Source organism: Montipora foliosa, chromosome 1 (assembly GCF_036669935.1).
Source record: "Montipora foliosa isolate CH-2021 chromosome 1, ASM3666993v2, whole genome shotgun sequence".
NCBI classification, from domain to species: Eukaryota; Metazoa; Cnidaria; class Anthozoa; order Scleractinia; family Acroporidae; genus Montipora; species Montipora foliosa.
The window spans coordinates 56,024,055-56,046,554 of record NC_090869.1 but is presented as its reverse complement, the minus strand read 5'-3'; the positions used below and the strand labels follow the sequence as shown (position 1 = coordinate 56,046,554).

The following is a 22,500-nucleotide window of genomic DNA, read 5'->3' as shown; positions in this document are numbered from 1 at the left end:
TCATTTGGATTTCACGTAGCTCGCACATTTCCCCGCGTGCAGCTTCGATTTTAATTTTGTCCATATTTGGGCATAAAATTGGTGTCCTAAAATCAGCAGCTTTATTCCAAGGAAAAGAGTTTCAAGTTACACGTTTCAAGACCATGGGCTTCTGACTGAATTAATTAAGAATATATGAATATCATACGCATATATTCCAATTTCATTCCCCTCTAGCGGCATATAGCCTGAACTCGCAAATGGACAGCGCTAGCTCAGTTGAGAGCTCGGTTGGTGGAGCAAGTGCAGTCCAATAGGCCATTTCCGAGTTGCTGCATGCCTCAGTTTCAAAGCGAGTCCTGGTGCACAACCATTCAAACGGAAATGAGTTGCGTATTCTTATGCAAATCAAACTCATTTCCCTTCACTTCGAAACCGAGACAAACAGCAACTCGGGAATGGCCCATTGCACGGCAGTCAGGGGTTCGAATTCCGTTCCAGCCTGAATATTGCGCTTGGCTGCAACTGTTGCTTAGTAACTGCGATGATCTACCTACTTCTACATCTACATATTCCAGCACTCGGCGAAGTCCTTTAATTTGACTTACAGCCTCATACACCATAGGCCTTTTTGGAGAAATCACTGCTAAGCCAGCCACTTCTGCTAGAGAGAACAGGACAGCCACAACACTGGGGACTCCTTCCCGTACTCTTTTCGAATAGTGTGTTGGTTCTTTAACGTTCCACCGTGAACTTATAAAAAGATAAAGTCTGCTACGAGCTTAGAAGGCCCATCAGGCTGGCGCTTATCTCCGGTTTCTGTAGCATGAAGCGACTAGGAGTATTTCTACTCCCCCCTGGATGGGATGCTAGTCCATCGCAGGGTTACCCCCAGCATTAAATTTGCCGGTACCCATTTATACACCTGGGTGGAAAGAGGCACCGTGAGAGTAAAGTGTCTTGCCCGAGAACACAACACAATGTCCCCGGCCAGGACCCGAACCCGGACCACTCGATCCGGAGTCGAGCGCACTAACCATGAGGCCACCGCGCCTCCCACAGGGAACTTATGAACATAGAAGATATTTGTGAGACGAGACCTACGGTTTATAGCCCTTATTCGACAAGACTTGAAAGTCTATTCTCATTCATTCATAAGGCACAAAATATCTTAAGTGTTTCTCGCTTCATGGTTAAATTTACATAGCATTCTCCACGCCCCTTCTAGCTATTCCCCAGGGTCTTCTCCTATCCTATTTAAGCGGTCTCTCGTGGTAAACTCATCATCTCTCATTTCCACGTGGGCTCTGTTGAGTGCCGCGGCTTGGTTTTCCCTTTGGCTTTCCTTGCCGACGTCGCTGAACCTATTACGGCACAAACTCCAAACGCTCCTCCACAGGACCATCTCCAGGCTTTGGCTGCTCCTCCTTCCCCTCAAGCTCAACTGGCGCAAGGCGCTTCCCAACCCCTTGCCCATTTTAATATTTCCTTCCCTTTTTGTTTTATTGTGTTGCCTTTTCACGTAGGCCGCATGGTGGTTACGAGCGCTTGTCGCCCAAGCAACGCATAGCCGGAATGTCAGTCCTTTTACGTGGGCCTTCGTGGCTCGAGGAATGTAGACAAGTGTTTTTTTTTTTCCTGTTTGATTTACGTTAGCGCTTGTCGCTTGAGCAACATATAGCCGGAATGTCAGTTGTTACGTTACCCTTTGTGGCTTGTGAAAGGTGGACAAGTGTTTTGTTTTGTATAGTCTTAATGCCAATCGTTTTGCGTTAGCCTTTATTTGACTTGTTCACGTATACACGATTAACAACCAAATCGTAACCGAAGCGTTTATTTTAGATAGCCTTTGTGGCTAGTTCAATGTCAATAAATAATTCTTTTCGCTCTTGCTGTATCAAGTGTTCTGTTTTGGGTTTGTCTGTTGTCGGTTCTGTTTTCGAATTGTTTTTGCCACGTGCAAAATGGCACATTCAATTCATATTCAGTGGATATAATCTCCTCTGGTTCGGTTTACGTTTCACCTGTTCACATGCCTATGCCTTTTTGAGATAATGACAACTTTGTTGCTGGAAACGTTAAAAGCATTGTCATAAATGGCGGACTATCTGGGATAACTACCCCGTGGCAGATGAAATTTATCGCTACGTTTCGTTGGGTGTGGACATTCAGTAATTTTTCACGCCCTTTAAAGGAATATTTTCAGGGTCGGTGTTACGATTCTCCCTTTCCACCTCGTATCATTCTTCCAAACGCGGGCATTCGCCAGGACCGTGAAGAGTTCATTTCCAACTGCATATATAATACGCATAAGCCATAGAGTATCTTTTGAATGAATGTGAATTTGTTACTATCCTATTTAAGAGGTCACTCGCGGTAAAGTCATCCTCTTTCATTTCCACGTGGGCTCTGTTGTGTGTCACGACTTGGTTTCCTCCCCTCCTCCCCTTCAGGGACGCGTATTTCCCTTTCACAAACAACAGAAGCCAAGCCAACCAAACCTTTTCATTCGGTTAACTTTGAATAAACTGTTAGGATTAGCTTCATTTAAATACTTTAAAATTGCAAATCTGAAGCCGTTGTTTCGGTAGTGCAGAGGTTGAGTGCATTTGCTCTTAATCCATTGAACCGAATTCGAGATCGTTCAATCACCTTTTTCTAATGCTAATCTAATCATAGATTAAGTATTCTTTTCCTCATTTGCCTCGTCCAAATGGCATCGCTTGTTTACGAAAGTAAAAATTGCTTCAGCGACGCCTACTATTCCTACATTTATACTTCCACTCTATATCTTATGCAAAAATGTTCCTCCCATATCTGATTAGCATAAGCCATAAACTGTCTTTTAAATGAATGTGAATTTGTTACTAACCATTTGCATGTAAAATTACGAAGGTAGCACTTTCTCCTCAGTTATTTTAAGATCCTGACCTGAGTGTTGATCCGGCCGTGGTTCGTACCCGCGACCTCCCACATGACAGCCCCGCGATGCTCAACCAACTGAGCCACCGATGCACGGTGATTTTGAACGATGTGGTTATTTGCTACAGAAGCTTGAAAAAGGCTTTTGATTATGTCTGAATACTCACCGATATTGAGAAGCCGTTGGTCCCAGTTTTAGTCGCAGGAGCCACGAGCCAATGTAGTCGGTAAAAATGAGATCAAATTCATTTTGTCTCAAGCTTCTGCCACATTTGCTGGTGGTTGCATTTGCGTTCAAAATTCTGAATAAAAGAGGGGAATTTATTATGGATTACATCAGCCGTCAAGGCTTGAGTTTCATCACTTATATGATGACCAGAGACTCTTCTCGGACAAGACTTAAGGAGGCTCGAAAGGGTTTTTCGTTGCTATAGTGTTTGTGAAACGATGAAAGATACCAAAGAAGGATATTTCAAAGCGTAGGCAAACTATAAATATCTTTGCAACTCTATTGTTGGGCAATACTTTAAGAACACTTATGACGTTATATCGGTTACCATGACAACACGTCAGGTCCACAAAAAGGCTATCTAAATTTCAGTTTTTGAAAATTATCTGAAAAACTAAGTAGGTGACCTACAGTTTTTATTTCTTTGTTGGAAATCTCACTTAATTCTTTAATTAACTTCTTAGAGAGTATCGGACAAAAAGTTATACAGTAGAATTTAAGATACTGGATAACTTTCCCTGAAACTTTTTTATCTGAAGTACCATCGTAAATGATACGTGCATGCAAAAAAATCAAGATAGGTCACCGGGCAAAATTTCGAGATAAAGACAATTTTTTCCCACAGGTTTTATTTCCGGTTCGCGCACATTTTACGCCGTATTTTCACTTCCGGTGTGCTACGTTTGATAGAAATTTGAAAAACTGGAAAAACTGACTTTTACTGCAAAATTAAAGAGACTTTGTTCATTCAAGAGCTAAAGCCTTCCCTTAATGTCAATATTAGTAGTGAGAAGTTATTGCTGTTTTAGCTATTACTCCTCATTATGTCTAGACACGTACTGCTGCAGATCATTTTTCTCAGTCTAGGTTCCAGACCCCTTATGTTTACGATATATATATAGTTTTCAAAAAATTATAACGGTGACTTTTGAAAATGCATGTGTGTTGACGAGCATACGAAACGTCAAGTTTTTATAAAAATGCGTTGGAATACAATGTTTATCACCGCTGTTTGTGTTATTTACCAGAATTCAGTTTGTTTTTCTTTTCTTATTTAACTTTTGTATTCCCAGTGGGGTAAAAGTAACAATAGCTATACATAGCCTGAGACAAGCAAAACCTGAAGGATTCTGGTGCTTGTAGTCAAATGGCGTCATCATGCAAATGTCCTGATCGACCTTCAAAACTCAGTGGGGAACCGGGAAGATGTCAGTCGGCGACAATCTTTCAACACCTTTTTCCACCCAACTGACCACCCCTGGCTCCTGGCTCTCCGAGGAAAAACTTACTTCATCATGTTCGGCACTTCAGCCGATATGGTGACATTATGTCCCAGTGCGTAAACAGAAGCTATTAGGTCACTCCATTGCACCATCTCTCCAAGAGGGACGCCTTTGTAAGCATTTGCAAGCCAGTTTACTTGCAAAGAATAGGTTCCCATGTAAAGGAAGATCTGTTAGAACAAGAGCATCAGATACAATAACCGGTGAGTTCCTCATTTGTCAGAGGACAAACGCGTGACGAGTAGGCATTAGGGAGCTTAAGCACGAGCGTTTTTGAGACGCGGACGGCAACCGGAAGTGAGCTGTTTTCCCTTTTATATTGTCTTCACACAACCACATTCACATTGCTAAGTACCTTTTGTCCATTAAAGATAATTAGTATAAAAATCTGGGAGACACCACTGTCCCGGGCACGCGAAATGTTCTCTTCCGGTTGCCGTCCGCGTCTCAAAAAACCCGCATGCTTAAGCTCCCTAATATTGTTATCGAACCGGGAAAAGAGTTCTTGGGAGCTGTCCACGTCTTTGACAGGAGCTCATCGAGGGGAGCTTCAAACTCTCATACTTGGCCTAGGAGTCACCCCTTTCCGAAGTAAATTTATTTATAGAACGCTTCCCTTAGGAGATTCAGCAAACCCACTGTCGTAAAAGCCTATCAAAACAAAGCTGTCTCAGCGTCAAGGGAAATGTGATTCTTTTCTCGGGAAAAACCTGTTCCTAAAAACAACTTTAATCGGAAATGGGTTGACGCAAGAGAAAATGAGGGGACAGAGAAGGAGGCTCCCGGTCCAGCCCTTGGGATATGTCAAGTCCACGAAAGTTATTTTTAGACGAGCGGAAGTCTTCCGAGACGTCCGCATGCAGGCCAACCTCGGTCCGATGTTTGAAAGAAAATATATATTCATCAGCCTTCCACGTGCGCCATCATTTTCTCTTTTCACTAAGAACCTGAGAGCGAAGCAAGACTGCATGCGGACGTCTCGGAAGACAGACTTCCCCTAGAACACAGACTTCCGCTCGTCTAAAAATAACTTTCGTGGACATGACATATCCCGGCCAACGCCTTGAGCCTCCCTCTCTGTCCCCTCATTTTCTCTTGGTTGACGCTAGGAATTTGTGGAGATCGAGGCTCCCCTTGATTAGCTCCGGCCCCGGTCCTCGCAGGGTCCATGACTTTTTCGAATATTCCAGGTTCTAAAGATAAACGTTTCGGATACTTTCTACTTTTTCGGCATTTCTTGTGAATAAAAATCCGATAGAAACAGTAATGACAGAAATTTCTGCCAGAAAAGTTGGATTAGGAGGGTAAGTAATTCATTGCAGTTTCTTTTTTATCTCTCTGCTTAAAATCCACAAATTTTAAGTTGCAAAAAAAATTAAAACAGCTGAATTCCGGTCATAATCCCAAAAGTATGTTCTCGACCGACCGCCGACCACTTAGCTCAATCGAGAGTGAATCGAGAGTGCTCTGGACTCGCGTGCGGAAGGTGAAGGGTTCGAACCCAGGCCAGACCAACACTTGTGGTCCTTAAATAACTGAGGGGAAAGTGCTGCCTTTGTAACTACATTTGCAAATGGTTAGACTTTCTACTCTTTCCGGATAAGGACGATAAGCCGGAGGTCCTTTTTCACAACCCGTGTTCATTAACTCTGTGGGACGTTAAAGATCCCTCAATTCGAAGGTGTCGAAGGTGGCGTATGTGTCTAATTGAAGGTATCCAATTTGGAGTTGTTCAAACTAAATACCTTAAAAGATCCACGTGATCGCGCGCCAAATACGATATAAATAGGCGCACACAGAACCAATCAGACTACAAAATGTTGTAATAGTTACGATTATCCGTAAACTTCGAGTTTTCCGGTGTGTCATGCCAAAGTCCTTGTTTGACGTCACTCCTCGCGCCGCCACTGTGCTGCGCCCCTTTGTCGGTTTTAACTATCTCTTTAAATTCACCCCTCCTTCGGAGAAGTTTTTTTTCTTTTAGCTTGAATGCCACTTTACCTGTTTTCCTCGTGCCTAGCTTATACGCTCCGGTCAAATATCATTTCTCCCATAACTTGACCTGACTAAGCCTTTAGCGCAGAAAACAGGAGTGAAAATGCTTTGCCATAGTCCAATTGATATACGTTACATACTTAACTGACTACTTCCCATAGGGGCTTTTCAGAGCTAATGAAACACAATCACGACAGAACAGAACATTCAGCAACAATATTGGCCGGAGGCAAGCCAGTTGGCTATTTACGAGCGCAGCTGAGAAGTTAAATCAATGACTGCCAGGAACAAATTCAACGTGTGGTGAGAACTTGTCTTGAACCCGGGATCCCCGGATCTCAAGGCAAGCGCCCTAACCACTGAGCCACACTGCCTCCTAAAAGAAACGAACTTACATTCTTCCGCTTTCTATTCCTAACAGTCAGAGACTCCACTTGAAGTTCTTCGGCTGCAAGTTTCCATTCTGGCCATAATCTCGTTATTCTGTCTGTCATCCACTGATATTTACTGTCATTTAAGTGCTCCAGAAAGAGGTCCTTAGCGTCGCCTCTTATATTCACCTATAGGAGGATAAACACACACTCGACTAAATTTTCCAATGGTCACTTATGATTCATGAAAGCAAAATGCATGATATGGCAATGGTAATGTTGCGGAGGGGATCAAAGACCACTTTTCTAAGAATTTCACACTTTTTTTTTTCCGTTGATTTTTAATGAATATAATCGAATAAGATAGATAGTTTTAGATGTGTAAATATATATTTATAGGTTTTGTTTTGTCGGTCACAGCTAGCCTGCCCGACTTAACGTAACCATGCCTAGGCATACTTAAATGTACACTGCCATAATAATAATAATAATAATAATAATAATAATAATAATAATAATAATAATAATAATAATAATAATAATACTAATAATAATAATAATAATAATAATAATTGAATAATATTGAAAAATGCTATCAGAAGATACAATTAAAATTAACTAGTATATTTAAAATATGCGCTTACAACGTAGAATTGGCCACAATGGCAAATTAACCAACGCAAAAACCCTACATTGCTAACTTATATCTAAGATTAATTCTACTACGTTCTGTACAGATTTTCGTTAATTGTCCACAACGTTTACGTAGCTTAATGGAGGATTGCTTTATTCTAGGTAAAGAGGTATACAGAGGTTGAGCTATGTTGCTGCGTATCGTTTTGAGAATTCTCCTGTGATACTTCTCAAAAACATCATGAACAGATTATAAAAGCTTGAACTGAAGCGTCTATTAATACACTTTTTTAGAAAGAATTGTGTAGTGTTCAGATCTGCATCACTCGCTTTGTATATTTGAAGGCCATAAAAAAACGCTGAGAGAGAACTATCACTCCAGATTACATCTCTCCTTTCTTAGACCCCCCCCCCCCCCCCCATCCTTCCCCCCGGAGTAAGTATAAACGTTTATTGGCATTGGCCAGGAGTCCATGACTAGTGACTAGGAGCGAACAACAGCTCTATATCCCTCTCACGTCATTTTCACAGCCCGATTTATTTTAAGATTGAGTCTCCCACGAATAAGACTGCCGCAAGAGCCCGATGACCAATCACAAGAAACTCACTTGACATCATAGCCTCATCGAACCGGAACTGCCCTTTTTTATTCATTTGTTGTTTTTGTTTTGTTTTTGTTTTGTTTTGTTTTGTTTTTTTTGCCGAAAAGGTGGTTTAAACATAGATCGGTCTGTAAAAATGCCGTGACGGGTTAATATGGGAGTTGTTCGCTCCTAGTCATGGGCTCTTGCATTGCCCTATAAAAACTTATTGGCGTTACTTTCGTCACTACCTCTCGCCCCAGTTATGATAAACCAACTGAAACCGATGAAAGAAACTTATGAGGGCCGATGTCTCGCATCTTCGCTATCATTACTGTCACCATGTAACGTTTAATTTTATTGTATAAGAAACCTGTTGATACTTGTGTTGAGTTTTGTTGGCCAAATGTTTATAAAGATGTCTTCGCCAAGGTAAAATAGGACACCATGCTTCAACCTGGTGACAGGAGTGGGCAAAAAAACTTTTACATAAAGAATGATAAAACGGCATCAGGTTTGGTCTGTATTGATATAAAGACATTCCTGATTACGACAAGTAAGTGAGGCTAACATTGGGGGACATTGTCCCTATAAGAAAATGGAAACTACTGTTCAGTTTAATTTCCGTTTTTGATCGAATAGACCAACTTAGTCGCGATCAGTATTAGGTAGTTTTTGTTTCCGCTTAGTCTCGCTGTTAAGTTCTGCTTCAGATTGATTAATATAACAACGATAAATGAGCACTGGCCTAGTTTCCAGGCATGCCCTTATCGAGCAGAACAACCTGGGTCTCTCAAAGGTTGCTGCGTCATTTTTAACTTAGTCATGCGCAGCAGACCGAGTTGTTAGGGGTTGGTAGAGGGGATCTGTAAACTTGAAATCTGTAGACAATGGGTTAGAGAACATGCTCTCACTCAACAATCCGTACTACTGTCGTCACGAGGACAGAACGATTGAAATGTGCATGTTCAACCTTTATTTAGCAATTGCATTAATTTGCGCTGGACACCAGCTATGAATTTAAAAAAGCTCCACTATCATTTTACCTCACTTAAAAATATCAAAATAGAACAGTCATCTTTTGGGTCCATGTGATGTCGGTCGATGTAACAAGCCTTGTTTGTTGTCCAAAGGGCTTTCATCCACTGGAAGATCAAAATAATGCAAACAGCACTCAATTCTTATTTTAGGACATTTTGGGGACCCAGTTTTGAGCTCACATCATCAAGAAGCAGCTTGGTTGCAAGAGACTACTCCCCAAAATACAAAAAATAGTACTAAATGGAGCGTAAAGATATTCGAGGAGTGGCAAAGTGCTCGCTCAAATAAAGTAGCGGCAAATGAGTCGCTGGGCTTTGACTACGGGAAGGTAGGCGAAGTTCAGGATTTAACCGTTAACATCGCACAAATGTCTCCTCTGTCTTTAAACTTTTGGATGACAAAGTTCGTGGGAGAACTTGGAAATCGTTCAGGTGGTCGGTACACAGTGTTGTTACAAGTGTTACTTCTAATGCCACTTTTAACAACTGTAGTATAAAAACTGTAGTATGAAATTCATACAGAATACTAATAGATCTATTAGTATTCTGTATGAATTTTATACAGAATACTTATTTGAGAGCAACAATTCATTATTAATTCATAAACCCCAGTTTTTCCCTGCTATCTTTTCAAGCCCTCCCCGAGCTTTCAAACAGTTAGAATTTGTATTGAGTTTACAGTGATATTCATGTGACTAAAATTGCATTTTTGGATTGGCTTACCCCTTCATGAATTATTAATTAATTTTATAAGCACATGCAAGTACAAGTACAAATCAAGAAAAGGCCAATCCCCCTTGGGAGATTCAGCACGGCCACTGTTGTAAAAGCCATTCAAAACAAAGCTATCTTAGCGTCAAGGGAAATATGATACTTTTCGAGGATGAAACCTGTTCCCAAAAATAAAGTTACTCGGGAAAGGGTTGACTCAAGGAATTAGTGGAGATAGAGGCTCCACTTGATAAGCTCCTGCTTCAGTTCAAAGAGCGAGACCTCGAGCAAAAGCAAAACAGAGTAGCAAACAATCTAAACACTTCAACTGACTAGAGAACCCCCTCGTAATCACGTAAAACATCAAGAACCTCGATGTCTTTGATATCCTGAGACTGCAACTTGTGATGCGCCCGCCAGAAGGAGGACAAACTGGTTTCTTGGCAACGGGCGAAGAGACAACCAAAAACCCAGATTTGTAGGCATGATTCAATTGAGAAATGCAACTGTTGAAACTACTCACTAAGAGTTGCATTTTTATATTTCAGAAGAATGACATTAAGAGACCCCCGCTGGCCAGTGGACACTCTATCTAATCAAAACCAAGTACCACCAGTTCACCTCCAGACTTGACTGCCGGAAACAGTATCATGACTACAAAAGGCCAAATCAAGATTCGAGGTCACTTTTCCAGGTCACCAGCCAGCTTATCTACGATATTTCGTGTCGAGAATTCCCTGGAATTGTATACATCATATAGACAGGCCAGGAGCTTGGTGACCACTTTCAGGAAAATCGTCTTGCTTCAGAAAATGGCATTACCGGTACGGGCCCACGAAACCATCAGCTGGAGGGAAGGAGAGTCACCGTCGTCAAAGCGGGTCTAGTCTATAAGATTAGGAAAGACGAAGATGCAAAGAGCTGCTTCTTAAATAAGAACCTTGAACCATGGTGAGTACTCTCAATACTAATTGATCGTTTGCAATGCATTGTGATATTTTCTCCTGATCACTACGGCATAGACCCTTTGCATAAATGGCGCCCAAATTTGAATAACAATACTTGATACATCCTTAGCCTCGTGTTTATCTTTCAAGACAAATGATTTTTCTCATGAATGTGAGGCTAAGGATGTATCAAGTATTGTTGTTCAAATTTGAATCATCTGAAACATCAGATACATGTAAATTGTATAGTTTCTTTACGTTTTACACAATGCCCATTATGAACTTTAAGACCTGCGATGCCGACGTCGACGAAAATACCACAAAACAGAAAAATCACTGGTTAAAAGGGGAAAAACCGTCATGCGGTACGTACCACACGTGCAGCAAGCGTTTTAGCACATTTCTTTGCGGTATTCTTAATAACAACGTCGTGAAATCACTAAATTTGAGGTTTTAACGACTTCACAACGTAAGCATGCAAATGTGAAACTTTCATTCTATATTTGTACTCTGAAAACACGAGTCACACCAATGTCCGTGTTTTCAGAATTTTTCGCCTATATTGTGCGACGTGAGCGAGATGGAAAACTCCTCAAGACAGTCGTCAGTAATCCAGGGCTGAACCTAAATGACCACACTCATAGACTACCACGCTGCAGTCATCTCTACCCTTTTGTATTGCCTGTGAAACATGGGCCCTCTACCGAAGAGACATCCGAAAACTTGAAAGATTCCACCCATCCAAACTTCGCCAAATTCTGCGAATTAAGTGGCAACACCGATCGAATTACTAACAACGAAGTCCTCACTCGAGCAGACATGAAAAGCCTAGAAGCCATCATTACCCGGCATAGACTAAGATGGGCTGGGCATCTTGCCCGAATGACAGACTCCCGCCTTCCCAAGTCCTTTTCTCTGAACTTGACGCATCTAGGAAAACGACCACGAGGTGCCCCCAAAAGACTCTACAAAGACCAGCTCAAGGCTGCCTTGAAGAGGACGGAAATCGACCAGGCCAGTTGGGAGATGGAAGCTGCAGAACGACTATTCATGAAGGCAGCTTTTAAGAACGACCGAAATCAGCATGAAGAGACGAAGACAGTTGGGAGAAAAGCAAGAACTCAAAACCCCGTGAACCCTCCTACTATCTCATGCGGTGGTTGCGGTCGACTTTTCCGTGCGAACATTGGACTGTTATCATTGGACTGTTATCGAAGAATGTGTCACTGATCAAACTATACGACGCCGAAGTTGGCCAAAGCTCTCACCACTTGCCCACGGCCTGGTCCCTCTGTGTTTTCGGTTGATGATCAAGAGTTCATTATCCAAGAGTAAGATTTACCCAAATTGGCCTAGTCCTAGAAAAATAGTGGGAGGAGGGAGAAAGTACGCCGAAATATAGGGAGACGGGAGAGCCAACATGAAAAGGGAGAATGTCTTTAAAATGTGACATCAGTCTTTAAGAACTGTGCATACTAATTCAAAGGTATTTTTGCACGGTTTACTGAATGTGCGGGAAAAGCACATGTTGAAATCCAAAAAGAAAATTGGGGGTAACCACGCATTTTTCGAAGATAATTAATCAAAAATATTTGTAAAAACTTCAAATTACAAAGCAATGTATGGCATTGTTTTCCAAATTGAAGCTTAATTATCTCTGAAAAGTGCATGGTTACCCCCAATTTTCAATTTGAATACCAAGAGCACTTGCTAAGTTCAGCGTTCTCCGCATAGTTTTGAACCGCGCAAAAATATCCCTGTATTAATAATCACTACCCATAGGAAATCCGAGTATCTCGAGATGTGCAGAACGTATGCGCAATTGCAATAGTAGGCATCGTCCTTAAAGCTTTACTGAATAGATCTGAATTATGTTTATACAGAAAACTGTACAGACCTGTTCCCCGCTGGACCCGCTAAACAATTATATCCAAGAAAGACTGGATATTTCGAGCCAGTAAGCAGTATTTTGAATGGTCTTTTCGCGCTAGTAGGTTCTCGCTTCATTTGTGGCAAAACAATGACCGTAAGTGAGATTTAGACGCCAAAACGCAAAATCGTTAGACCTCGCCGAGAGTAAGTGTTTGAGGCAAAGTGACATTTCGGAGAGGTCTGCCTTCAGTGTGCTAAACTGACTGACAATGTAATGGTACTTAAACAGTTTCTTTTTAAAGATCTTCATGGACTTCGTACCATTGAACACCTAGTAAGACAATACAAATCAATACACTAAAGACACAAGAAGCCCTTAGTTGGGCAAGGCCACAAAGGTAGGGTATATTCATTCAAAGGTAAGCTGGTACTACATGTTAAATCTAGTAGATTGTGGGTATGCAAGGCCTTCAAAGAGCAAAGTTCTTTAATGATAAGGAGTTTAGACTGCAAGTGAGGTATCAAGTCACATCATAGTTCATATAGATGGACTGGTTATGAATCGCTTGGAAATTCAAAAGAGTGAACAGTGACAGAGCGCGCCTCACGTTAACGTGACCGTGACCATGCACAATCTTTTAAATGCGTTTTTGAACAAATATGGAATTTATTGCCTAGAGGAAATAAATGGGTTTATGCTGAGTGTGACATGCTTAGTTAGTTATTTCTCACGATGCAGTTGGGGCATTGATGTCATCCGGGAATTTCTCTAGATCTTATCTAGTGAAGAAGCCCGGAGTGGGGCCTCTTTCACTCACTTTCAAGAGAGTCAAGATCCCCAAAAGGATATGTGGTATTATTTGTGTCCCAGCAAACAGAGCTCGCCCAAAGCATCGCCTTGCCAACAATATCAGTCTTTATGCATGGAGCATGAAGCATAAAGATCAAAACTTCTGATTGGCTGTCTTTTAGAAAAAAAAGGGTTAGGATTTGTGCATGGTCAGGGCCAAAACAGCGAACAAAAACATAAAACAAAGAAACTTGTCGAGTTTTACAAATTGACTTCAAAGGTAAATTAACTTGTTAAACTTAGTTAAATCTGCAATTTTAACTTTTAGCTTTGATAACGAGCCAGTTATTAGCCATGAAAAACTAAGGAATTCTAGGGCGGCAAAAGCTAATAACACTTACTTGTGCCTATTGTTTGCCGAACCAATCACTTGGGCCGTTGTAATAACCAATCACCAAAGCCGTTTGGAATAACTGCGCCCTGATCATGGTAATTTCGGACTTCTTGGAGGCACACCTTCCTATTCGCTTACCTGAACTTTGTACGCACACAACGGATAAAGCCAATCATCCGGAATACTGCAATTTTTCCCAAGGGCTTTTGGTTGATCGACGTCTTGTGATATCTTACTTGTCTTTAATACTTCCTTGACATTTGATAAGACGAAATTACTTGGTGACAGTCTTAAAGACGCTTTTGACCTGTCCACTATTAAAGTATCTAAAATAAAAGAAAAACAAGGATAAATTTTGGAGGCTCATGATCAGCTTGTTCTTTTAAAATTAGTAAATTCTTCATCATTCATTCATTCATTCATTCATTCATTCATTTATTCAAAAGGGTTCTGCCATTCTTGGTAGTCGGGCATCATTTGAAAACAAGGTTATTCGTCCTCATTATAATCAAATGAAAACACTAATCAGTTCTGATTAGTAAGAGAAATGCAGTTTTCGGATAACACAGTTGAGAAAAGAGGTAATTCAGTGCATAAAGGGGTAACAAACCAAACATTCTGATTGGTCAATGATCAAAGAAAGTTACAGATAGCCAATCAAATGCGACCCCTGAATGGCGCAATTTTCACGTGATTGCGTGGTACCCGTGCGTTGCTTCCGCTTACTTACGACAACGTCATCTCGAATTTTTACTCATTAATATTATTAATGAGTAATCACATGACTTTTCTCCTTGAGGGAATTAATACTGGTAGTAAGCTGTAATCAATGTTGCCAGCTGCAGATGGCACACAAATGCCCCTTCCCAAGGATGGGATTGACTGACATTGGATGACTTTTCTTATGCCTAGCCAGAGGGTAATCCTACCAACTTCAGGTCTCTGATTGTTCCCAATTTTGAAAACCTGTCATGGCACAAGCTGAGACTGGGGTGGATGTCTTCTTTTGTCACTATACAGAACACAAAATTGAAGGGCTACCAGCAGTTAGCATTAAAGTATTCCAAGAGTTACACTCTTACTAATACTGCACGCTTCTAAGAATGAAGCACACAAAACAGACTTTACAAGAGTCATGTAAAAATCAACCTGGTTAGAGAACTTTTTAATTCTCTCAATTACATGGTCAACTGCAAAAACCCCATGAATAATAATAATTGTTCTGAAAGCATTAAATACTAAATTATTTCAATGTATAAATACATTGAAATACTCGAAAGTTACAAATACTCGTACTCTTCAAGATGCACAAATCCTCATATGTACATTGTTCGCTCGCTTAACAAATTGAAATTTTACTTGGAAATGAGATACTGCATATTCAAAACACTATTTTTCTTACAACAAACTCCAGAATCAATGGCAGTCAATGGAACACGTCTCACTTTTTCAACTCGTTAAGAACGTCGAAGAGATCTGACAGCAAATGCATTTTCTCTCGATGCTGTTGTTGCAGTCTTTCACTTCGCTCTTCGTTCTCCCATTGTCTACTCTCTGTTTAACAAATTGATGTCAGTTTTTCATGCGTCTGTCCTGTTATTGATCATGCATTTCGTCATAACATTGTTTATCGCATAAATTATAAATTTATGAGTCTCCTTATTGACAATAAAAATTAGCTAATGAACGCACGAAAATTTTTGCAGTCATTGTACAGAGTACTTTAGCCATTCAAGATAATCGTTTTGGCACTAGCGGCTAAATACGGGAATTGCACCGGACTCGCACCGGGTTGTGATTGGATGTTGGCAGAGAGAGAACAAGAAGATCGTTTAGATCTTATAACCACGCTTTGAAAATTTATCTCTTTTCTTACCACTATGGATAGTCGCAACGTAGTGCACATTCCAAAGCAGTCCTTGTTGATTCACTGATGACTATAGGCACAATTTCACTTAACCAACTGACAACAACAACTGACAACAACACGAAGCTATTGCACCATCACTTATAGCCGAGGTGAAATCTCCGATAGCACCATCAGTCGTAGCCGTTGTAAAATATCCGATGACGTAATGGTCTTAATTAATCTAGAACTTTCTTCGGGATATGTATGGTATGAACGACACGATAAGAACACTTTTAACCACTCACAGCTTTCTTTCTTAAAAGTCACGATTAAATTTAATTGGCCTTTTACATCAGTAAAGGGCTAGCAAAGTAGTTACACGAGTGACATAATTCAAGAATTACATTATCCACTGCTATCTTTAGTACGGTGGTTATTTCCCTTCCAATGAAAATTGCAACGTCGACACTTTCCATGGATTACGTAATGCCTTTTTATGTATTAAATACTCGCTTCGAATCAAGCGCTTCAATAACACAAAAAGGAAATATATTTTGTTCTAAATAAAGAGAGGAATATTCATAAAATTTTAAGTACATTAACGTTCTTACTCCTTTTGGCGAATAAACATAATAAGTTGCGTGATTGGAAGTCCCACTGACTATATGGCCGAGTGGAAGTCTGGTTCAGCTCTCTGACAAAACGTAAAAAAATAAACAACGTGCAGAGCAAGAAACGCGCTCGGCTCATGGCCGCGCGGTTAATGATTGTGGATATTTCACAATAATTACATGATGTAAAATTCACATCGATAGTATTAGCTTCTGCACCACGAGTCCACTCGGTAGCCTCGCAGCTCCTACAAGGTCTCACCTGATTGGAGACCACCCTTGAGGTTTAACAAAAGAACAAATAACAGAAACAATGGCCCTTTTGTTTTAGGCCTAGGGTCCATTGTTTCTGTTATTTGTTCTTTTGTTAAACCTCAAGGGTGGTCTCCAATCAGGTGAGACCTTGTAAGAGCTGCGAGGTGACCCAGTCCACTAGGTTAAACTCTCATTTTACAGATTAAGGCTAAGTGCCCATTTCAGTGATTAGGTCTAAACTTTCGTTTATCTTATTGCTATAGCAAAATTTAGTTCTAGAAACTGATTTAGAATGGTCATTTTTTTAGAGTTATGGTTGGTGTGTATATCCATGAGATCCTTGCCGAGCGCTCATTTCAACCAGCGCTGATCCGCAAAATTAAGTCTAAACGCTCATGTTTAGACGATGTTGTTCTAAAGATTCAAATATAAGTACCCATTTTTATTTGGTTAGCTTTCAATATATTGTAACTGCTATCTCACTTGAAGACTTTAAGGACGTTCCCGGTGTTGTGGTCTGTCTTCTGTGGTATATATAGAGGGCCATGTGTTAGAAAACTCATTACTGGGTTAATCATGTATTACCCTCTCAAAGTAAAGAATATTGTATTGTATTGTATTGTACGTTGCCTAATATTGTCATTGCGCATACGTTCTGCGCATCTCGAGATACTCGGATTTCCTATGGGTGATGCTTATTAATAAAGGGATATTTTTGTGCGGTTCAAAACTATGCGGAGAAAGCGGAACTTAGCAAGTGCTCTTGGTATCCAAGAAGAAAATTGGGGGTAACCACGCATTTTTCAGAGATAATTAAGCTTCAATTTGGAAAAGAACGGCTCAGTTGGTTGAGCACCGGGCTGTCACGCGGGAGGTCGTGACTTCAACTCGGGCCGGACCAACACTCAGGGTCTTTAAATTACTAAGGAGAAAGTGCTGCCTTTGTAATTATATCTGCAAATGGTTAGACTCTCTAGTCTTCTCGGATAAGGACGATAAGCCGGAGGTCCCGTCTCACAACCCTTCTATGTTCATAATCCTGAGGGACGCGAAAGAACCCGCACACTTGTCGCAAAGTGTAGGGCATGTAGTTCCCGGTGTTATTGTCTGTCTTCTGTGGTGTGTAATGGTTGGGGGGGGGGGGGGGGGGTAAATGCTCGGAGATATTAGCTACACCGAGCTACTCTAAAAATCCGAGGGTAAATAAAGATATATGATATGATTGCTTTGTATTTTAAAGATTTTTACAAAGATTGTTGATTAATTATCGTCGAAAAATGCGGGGTTAAAAATACATGTTAAGATCTACTTTTCCCGCATATTCAATAAATCGCGCAAAAATACCTTTGAATTAGTAGGCACCGTCGGGGGTTACGAAAACTCTCGAAAACTAAGACATAAGACCCCAGGCTTTCGTAGAACAAAAACTAAGACAGGGCCTTAGTTTTCGTACTACTGTAGGTCCCCAGAGTACTGCCTAGAATGCCATTCGCGGTTAAGTCATTAATTCACTTTGGTTGTAATCCGTTCAATTTGGTTATGACCATTCAGTTCGCAAGTATGTATCTCTCAACCTATGCTAAGTAAGTTTTATCGACAATTAAATTCAAACATGATCCATTCGTTACGATAATACACCATTCGGTTCGAAAGTGTGCCCCTCAACATTGCGCATTCAATAGGCCATTTCCGAGTTCATGTCTGTCTCCTCTTCAAAGCGGGTCTAAGTGCGAAGTTTTTCTTATGATAATTAGCTTCCATTCATGTGTAAAGTAACCTGCGATCAGGCCCATTTTTAGCTTCGCCCATATGTTCTCTTATGTCGTCGCTCGCTAAAATTGGGCCTGACCAAAAGTCTCTCAAGAATTCCGGACGGTCGGCCAAATTTTGGCCGACCAAACTCGTGATCTGATTGGCTGTTGAAACGCCGGAAGTAAAAATATCATCGTGATTGCGCGGAGCTCTCGCGAAGTCCTCGAGACTAATCCGCCATAAGTGTACGAAAAAATTTGCGTCCTTTTGTTCTTACAATGCCGTGGACGGTGCAACTTGATTTTATTTGTATAAATGGAGATATGCCATCTGAAACATCTCATAACCTGTCCAGAATCGGGTTTGAATCTCTGGAACGAGTGAAATTAGCGATTCCGTTGTCGAGCTCTGTGGCCATGGGGTTAAAAGTACTTTGGCACAAACTTCCCTGATGTTTTGAAAGCTAAATAGCTGGTTCTTTCAAATGGCAATGAAAGCCGATGCATATTGGTTTCCTGGATGAGACAAGGGACATATATATCAACAGGAGGAGATGCTGATAAAATCGCAAGTTACACGAATGCATGTTTTGAATTTCTGTGTATCAAACGGCGCGCTTTATTTATTTACTGTACATGACACGGTTTGTTTGCACACTTCATATTTCCAGTTGATTTAACTTTAAACTCGCACTCCAGAAACTAAAATGGTATGTTTCCAGAAAGATCAATTGTACAACAATAAAAGAAACTTTGCGGGTCCATCTTACTGTTCGTACTCCATCAAAAAATTAACAGCCAAACTTATCATGATTTTACTGCGCGGAATTCTAGAAATACACTGCAACTGAAGATATTACCCGAAAAAATCACCAAAGAAACCTTCATGGGCAAAAACGTTAAAGGAATAATGTATTTCTCTTTTTTTTTCTTTAAAAATCTATTGCCAAACCGTCCAACGACAAAATGCTAGGTTATCTCAATTACAAATTAAGATGTCAAGCTTAAAAGATTGCATATTCAGTGAAGTTCGGAGGGAGAATTACACCGGCCTTTGCCGCAATATAGTCGTCGAAAACATTTCCCATGCTTTAAATGTGTTTTTCTCAAATTAAAGCCAACGGTAACTTTCGAATTCGTTTATAATATTCCTCCCACGGTAATTAACTCTGGTCAAAACAAAATTGCGTGAATCTGCCATCCACGCGTGTATTGGTGTAATGGAAGTAAATTTGATTGGCCGATGAAGGACATGTCAATCAATCCAAAAAAGTGGGCGGAAGGAATTTCGAAGAGGAATTTGGTCAGGCTCTATTTTTCGTTTCACCAACTCCACATTACGTACCACGCGAAACTAAAATAGAGCCTGATCGCAGGTTATGTGTAAAGTGGAACTAATTACCATCACAAAAACTTTGGACTTAAGACTCTCTTTGAGGAGGAGGTAGACATGAACTCGGAAACGGCCTATTTAGACATTATGCATTCCTTACGATGATACTGCATTCAGTTTAATCCTGTTAATTTTTTTATTATTTTTCATCATAGTCACGAATGTGCATACTCCAGGGATAGTAGTTTACCCGCTCGATAAGAATCCCGTACGATACAACCGGAACCATCGCGCCGCGAACTCGGGCCACGCGCCCCGGGAGCTAGTAAGTTCCCACTGAGCCATTGAAGCAACTCTAGTCACGTGATGGTTTGCTATATTTACCTCGTTCGTAGTCACAAATGTGCCCCGCGGATGTTAAATTAATTAAACCCCGCTTTGGGATTGCAATTTTATTCCTTTCAGTAGTTCCAAACTCCCGTACGGCGATTAAAAATCTCACTCTTCTCTTCTTCTCTGAGCGCGCGCTAGACCACTCTTTGCTCACAATATAAGCTATACCAAATCCTTTTCGCCCGCGATGATTGAACCTTACATCTGAAAGTATTTGATAAAGTGAACAGACGATTTTTCCTTGAGAACGGGAAGCTTTAAAGGGAAGGAGAATTGTCTAATTTATTTTTAGATCTTGCTCCGGCCTCGCGTGTTTCACTGCATGTAAGCATTAATATTGCATCGAACGAATACTCCAATGCATCTGTTTTTCTTGCGAACCAGTTTGTTCAGTCGCTCCAAAAGATTTTTTGAATTGAACTAGTGTGTTCAACTGGCCATTGTGTCAAACATTTTGCGAATCGAACCAGTGTGTTCAATGAAACACACCTTTTGCCCCTTGTATAAGGGGCAAAAGATAGCCCCCCTTTACATGCAAAGATTTGTCCCTAGGGCTATCGCGATCATTGAATTTGGCACCGAGGGAGACAACCAGCTCTTTTCGGTAAAATTCATATTCCTCGAAGTCCACGCCGTTAAACTCGCACTTGGGTTTGAATTCTGTAATTTATTATTTCACCATTACGCCATTTTACCGTATTTGGTCAAGAAAACGCCCAAAATTTGAGACGGTAATTCACTTTAGTGTCCCAGTTAGACCGGTTTAGAACAGAGCAAATACGGACGGAACGGGAGTTTTTCAATGAAAGAAATTGTTTTCAACATGATGCAAAGACTGAGAATTTAGAGACTTTGGTTTGTGATTGCTTGTCACTGGTCATTTTGTTTATCCAGTCAAATAAGGACATTTGGCTAGCTTTTGTGCTGTTAACATCGTTCGCACGCGCCCTGAAGGACAGATGATGCTTTTCTTAAAAACACTCTTACCAAATAAAATTGAAGCCAAATAACACATTTTTGTAGTGAAATATAATAAATCCCTTATTCGATGGTTTAACATATAATACTCGCGGACATTTTGCTCATTGCTCGCATTTTTCCTCGCCACCGTGGGGCTCACCAACTTAACATGGCGTCTCCATATAAAGCTCTGTAAAATTGAGTGACATGTTTCGGCAAATAACTTAGAAAGAATGCACCAAACAGACTTGAGACTTGAGACTATTTTTGTATTAGTCTTTTGTAACATTTCATTTTCTTGGCTTCTTTCTTTGCACGGTTTCGGATTTTTTTTTTTTTTTTTTTTTTTTTTTTTTACTGCGTGATAGTCGACAGACACTCTGAGTGTGCTCTTTTTGGCCATTGTGAGTCAACACCCGCCATTAGAAGGCAAGAAATCAAGTATAAAAAGGGATTAATGTCTTCGTTACTGGGATTTTGCGATCCCAGGGTCTTTCATCTCCTACCCACTCGGAGAGATGAAAGATTGTAAATTAATATATATGTAATCGGTTGTGTAAACGTCAACAAAATAGATCGTGAAAAGAAACATAGAAGTGGCAATGATCAGGCCCAGAGCGCATACAAGACCCATTCCGCCAAGCACAGGAATCAAAAAACGGGAAAAGAAGATTGGAAAAAGTCTTTAACAACCAAAAACAACAATGAAATCAAGCAAAGAAAAAGAATTTTAAAAAATATAAGATTAGAAGTCTTTTACGGGGACAATACTCAGTGTCTCTCTCATATCCAAGCTCTCTTGGAATAATTGTTAAGTAGACAATGAGCCTAACATCAAATTTAATGGTATGTGATAAGTCAAGTCAATGACATCCATCCCTCCTACTACTAAATGAAAAAAGCAGGATTTGCAAATAGCAGCAACATGGTGTTCAAGAGACATATCCTCGTCTAGGATAACGCCCGAATTGTGATAGTATTGCTGTGCTGATTGTTGAGGCCCCATTAGGGGAGGGAGGAATCTAAGTATCCTGTATGCCTAAATATCCTGACCTGTATCCCGTTAATTCCTGTGGTTTCTATCACTATAATACCAGTTCGGTTTTTTCAATATCGATCGTACATCCCGTTAATTTCCCCCCCCCCCCCCCCCCCCACAAATATCCCATATCCCTATAAGTTTTTTACCTAAATCTCCTGCATTCCTGATAGCCCCTAATAGGGCCTCGTTGTTTCCACTGGATAATAATAAGAAATAACCTCTTTCTGCTTTTACAACAAATAACTTCGAATTCTAGTTAAGTTATAGCTTTATTTTTCTGGTAATCTCTCCCCATTTTCCGAAGTTTACCCGTGGTTGTAGTTTACTGTAACTGGACAATTTGTGTTAACTGTATGTGCATCCCACGGATACGCGCTTATAGGCGTCTTGTTTTGACCTCACCCACCCGCCATATCAATCGAACAGATCGAAGATGCTATTCCGGTTATTCCTATTCTGGAATAAGGTCAATCGAACGCATCCTAAAGACAACCAATGAATATTAACGAATGTGAAGAAATAAGTTAAATATAGAGCGCGTCTCGCAAATCATGATTGA

The 22,500-nt window shown here is 40.6% G+C and overlaps 1 protein-coding gene across 3 annotated transcripts in view; it reads right to left on the bottom strand.

Annotated features, from left to right (window-relative positions):
• The window catches only part of LOC138002032 (alpha-1,6-mannosylglycoprotein 6-beta-N-acetylglucosaminyltransferase A-like), a 58,785-nt gene that overhangs the window by 15,031 nt on the left and 21,254 nt on the right, over positions 1–22,500 (bottom strand). For all 3 annotated transcript variants that reach the window (XM_068848181.1, XM_068848182.1, XM_068848183.1), the window contains exons 2-7: positions 13,886–14,073; positions 9,040–9,138; positions 8,367–8,450; positions 6,804–6,968; positions 4,420–4,583; positions 3,069–3,203 (exon numbers count right to left, since the gene is read on the bottom strand). In XM_068848181.1, coding sequence (XP_068704282.1) covers positions 3,069–3,203; positions 4,420–4,583; positions 6,804–6,968; positions 8,367–8,450; positions 9,040–9,138; positions 13,886–14,073 — 835 coding nt within the window. The remainder of the gene's footprint in view (positions 1–3,068; positions 3,204–4,419; positions 4,584–6,803; positions 6,969–8,366; positions 8,451–9,039; positions 9,139–13,885; positions 14,074–22,500) is intronic.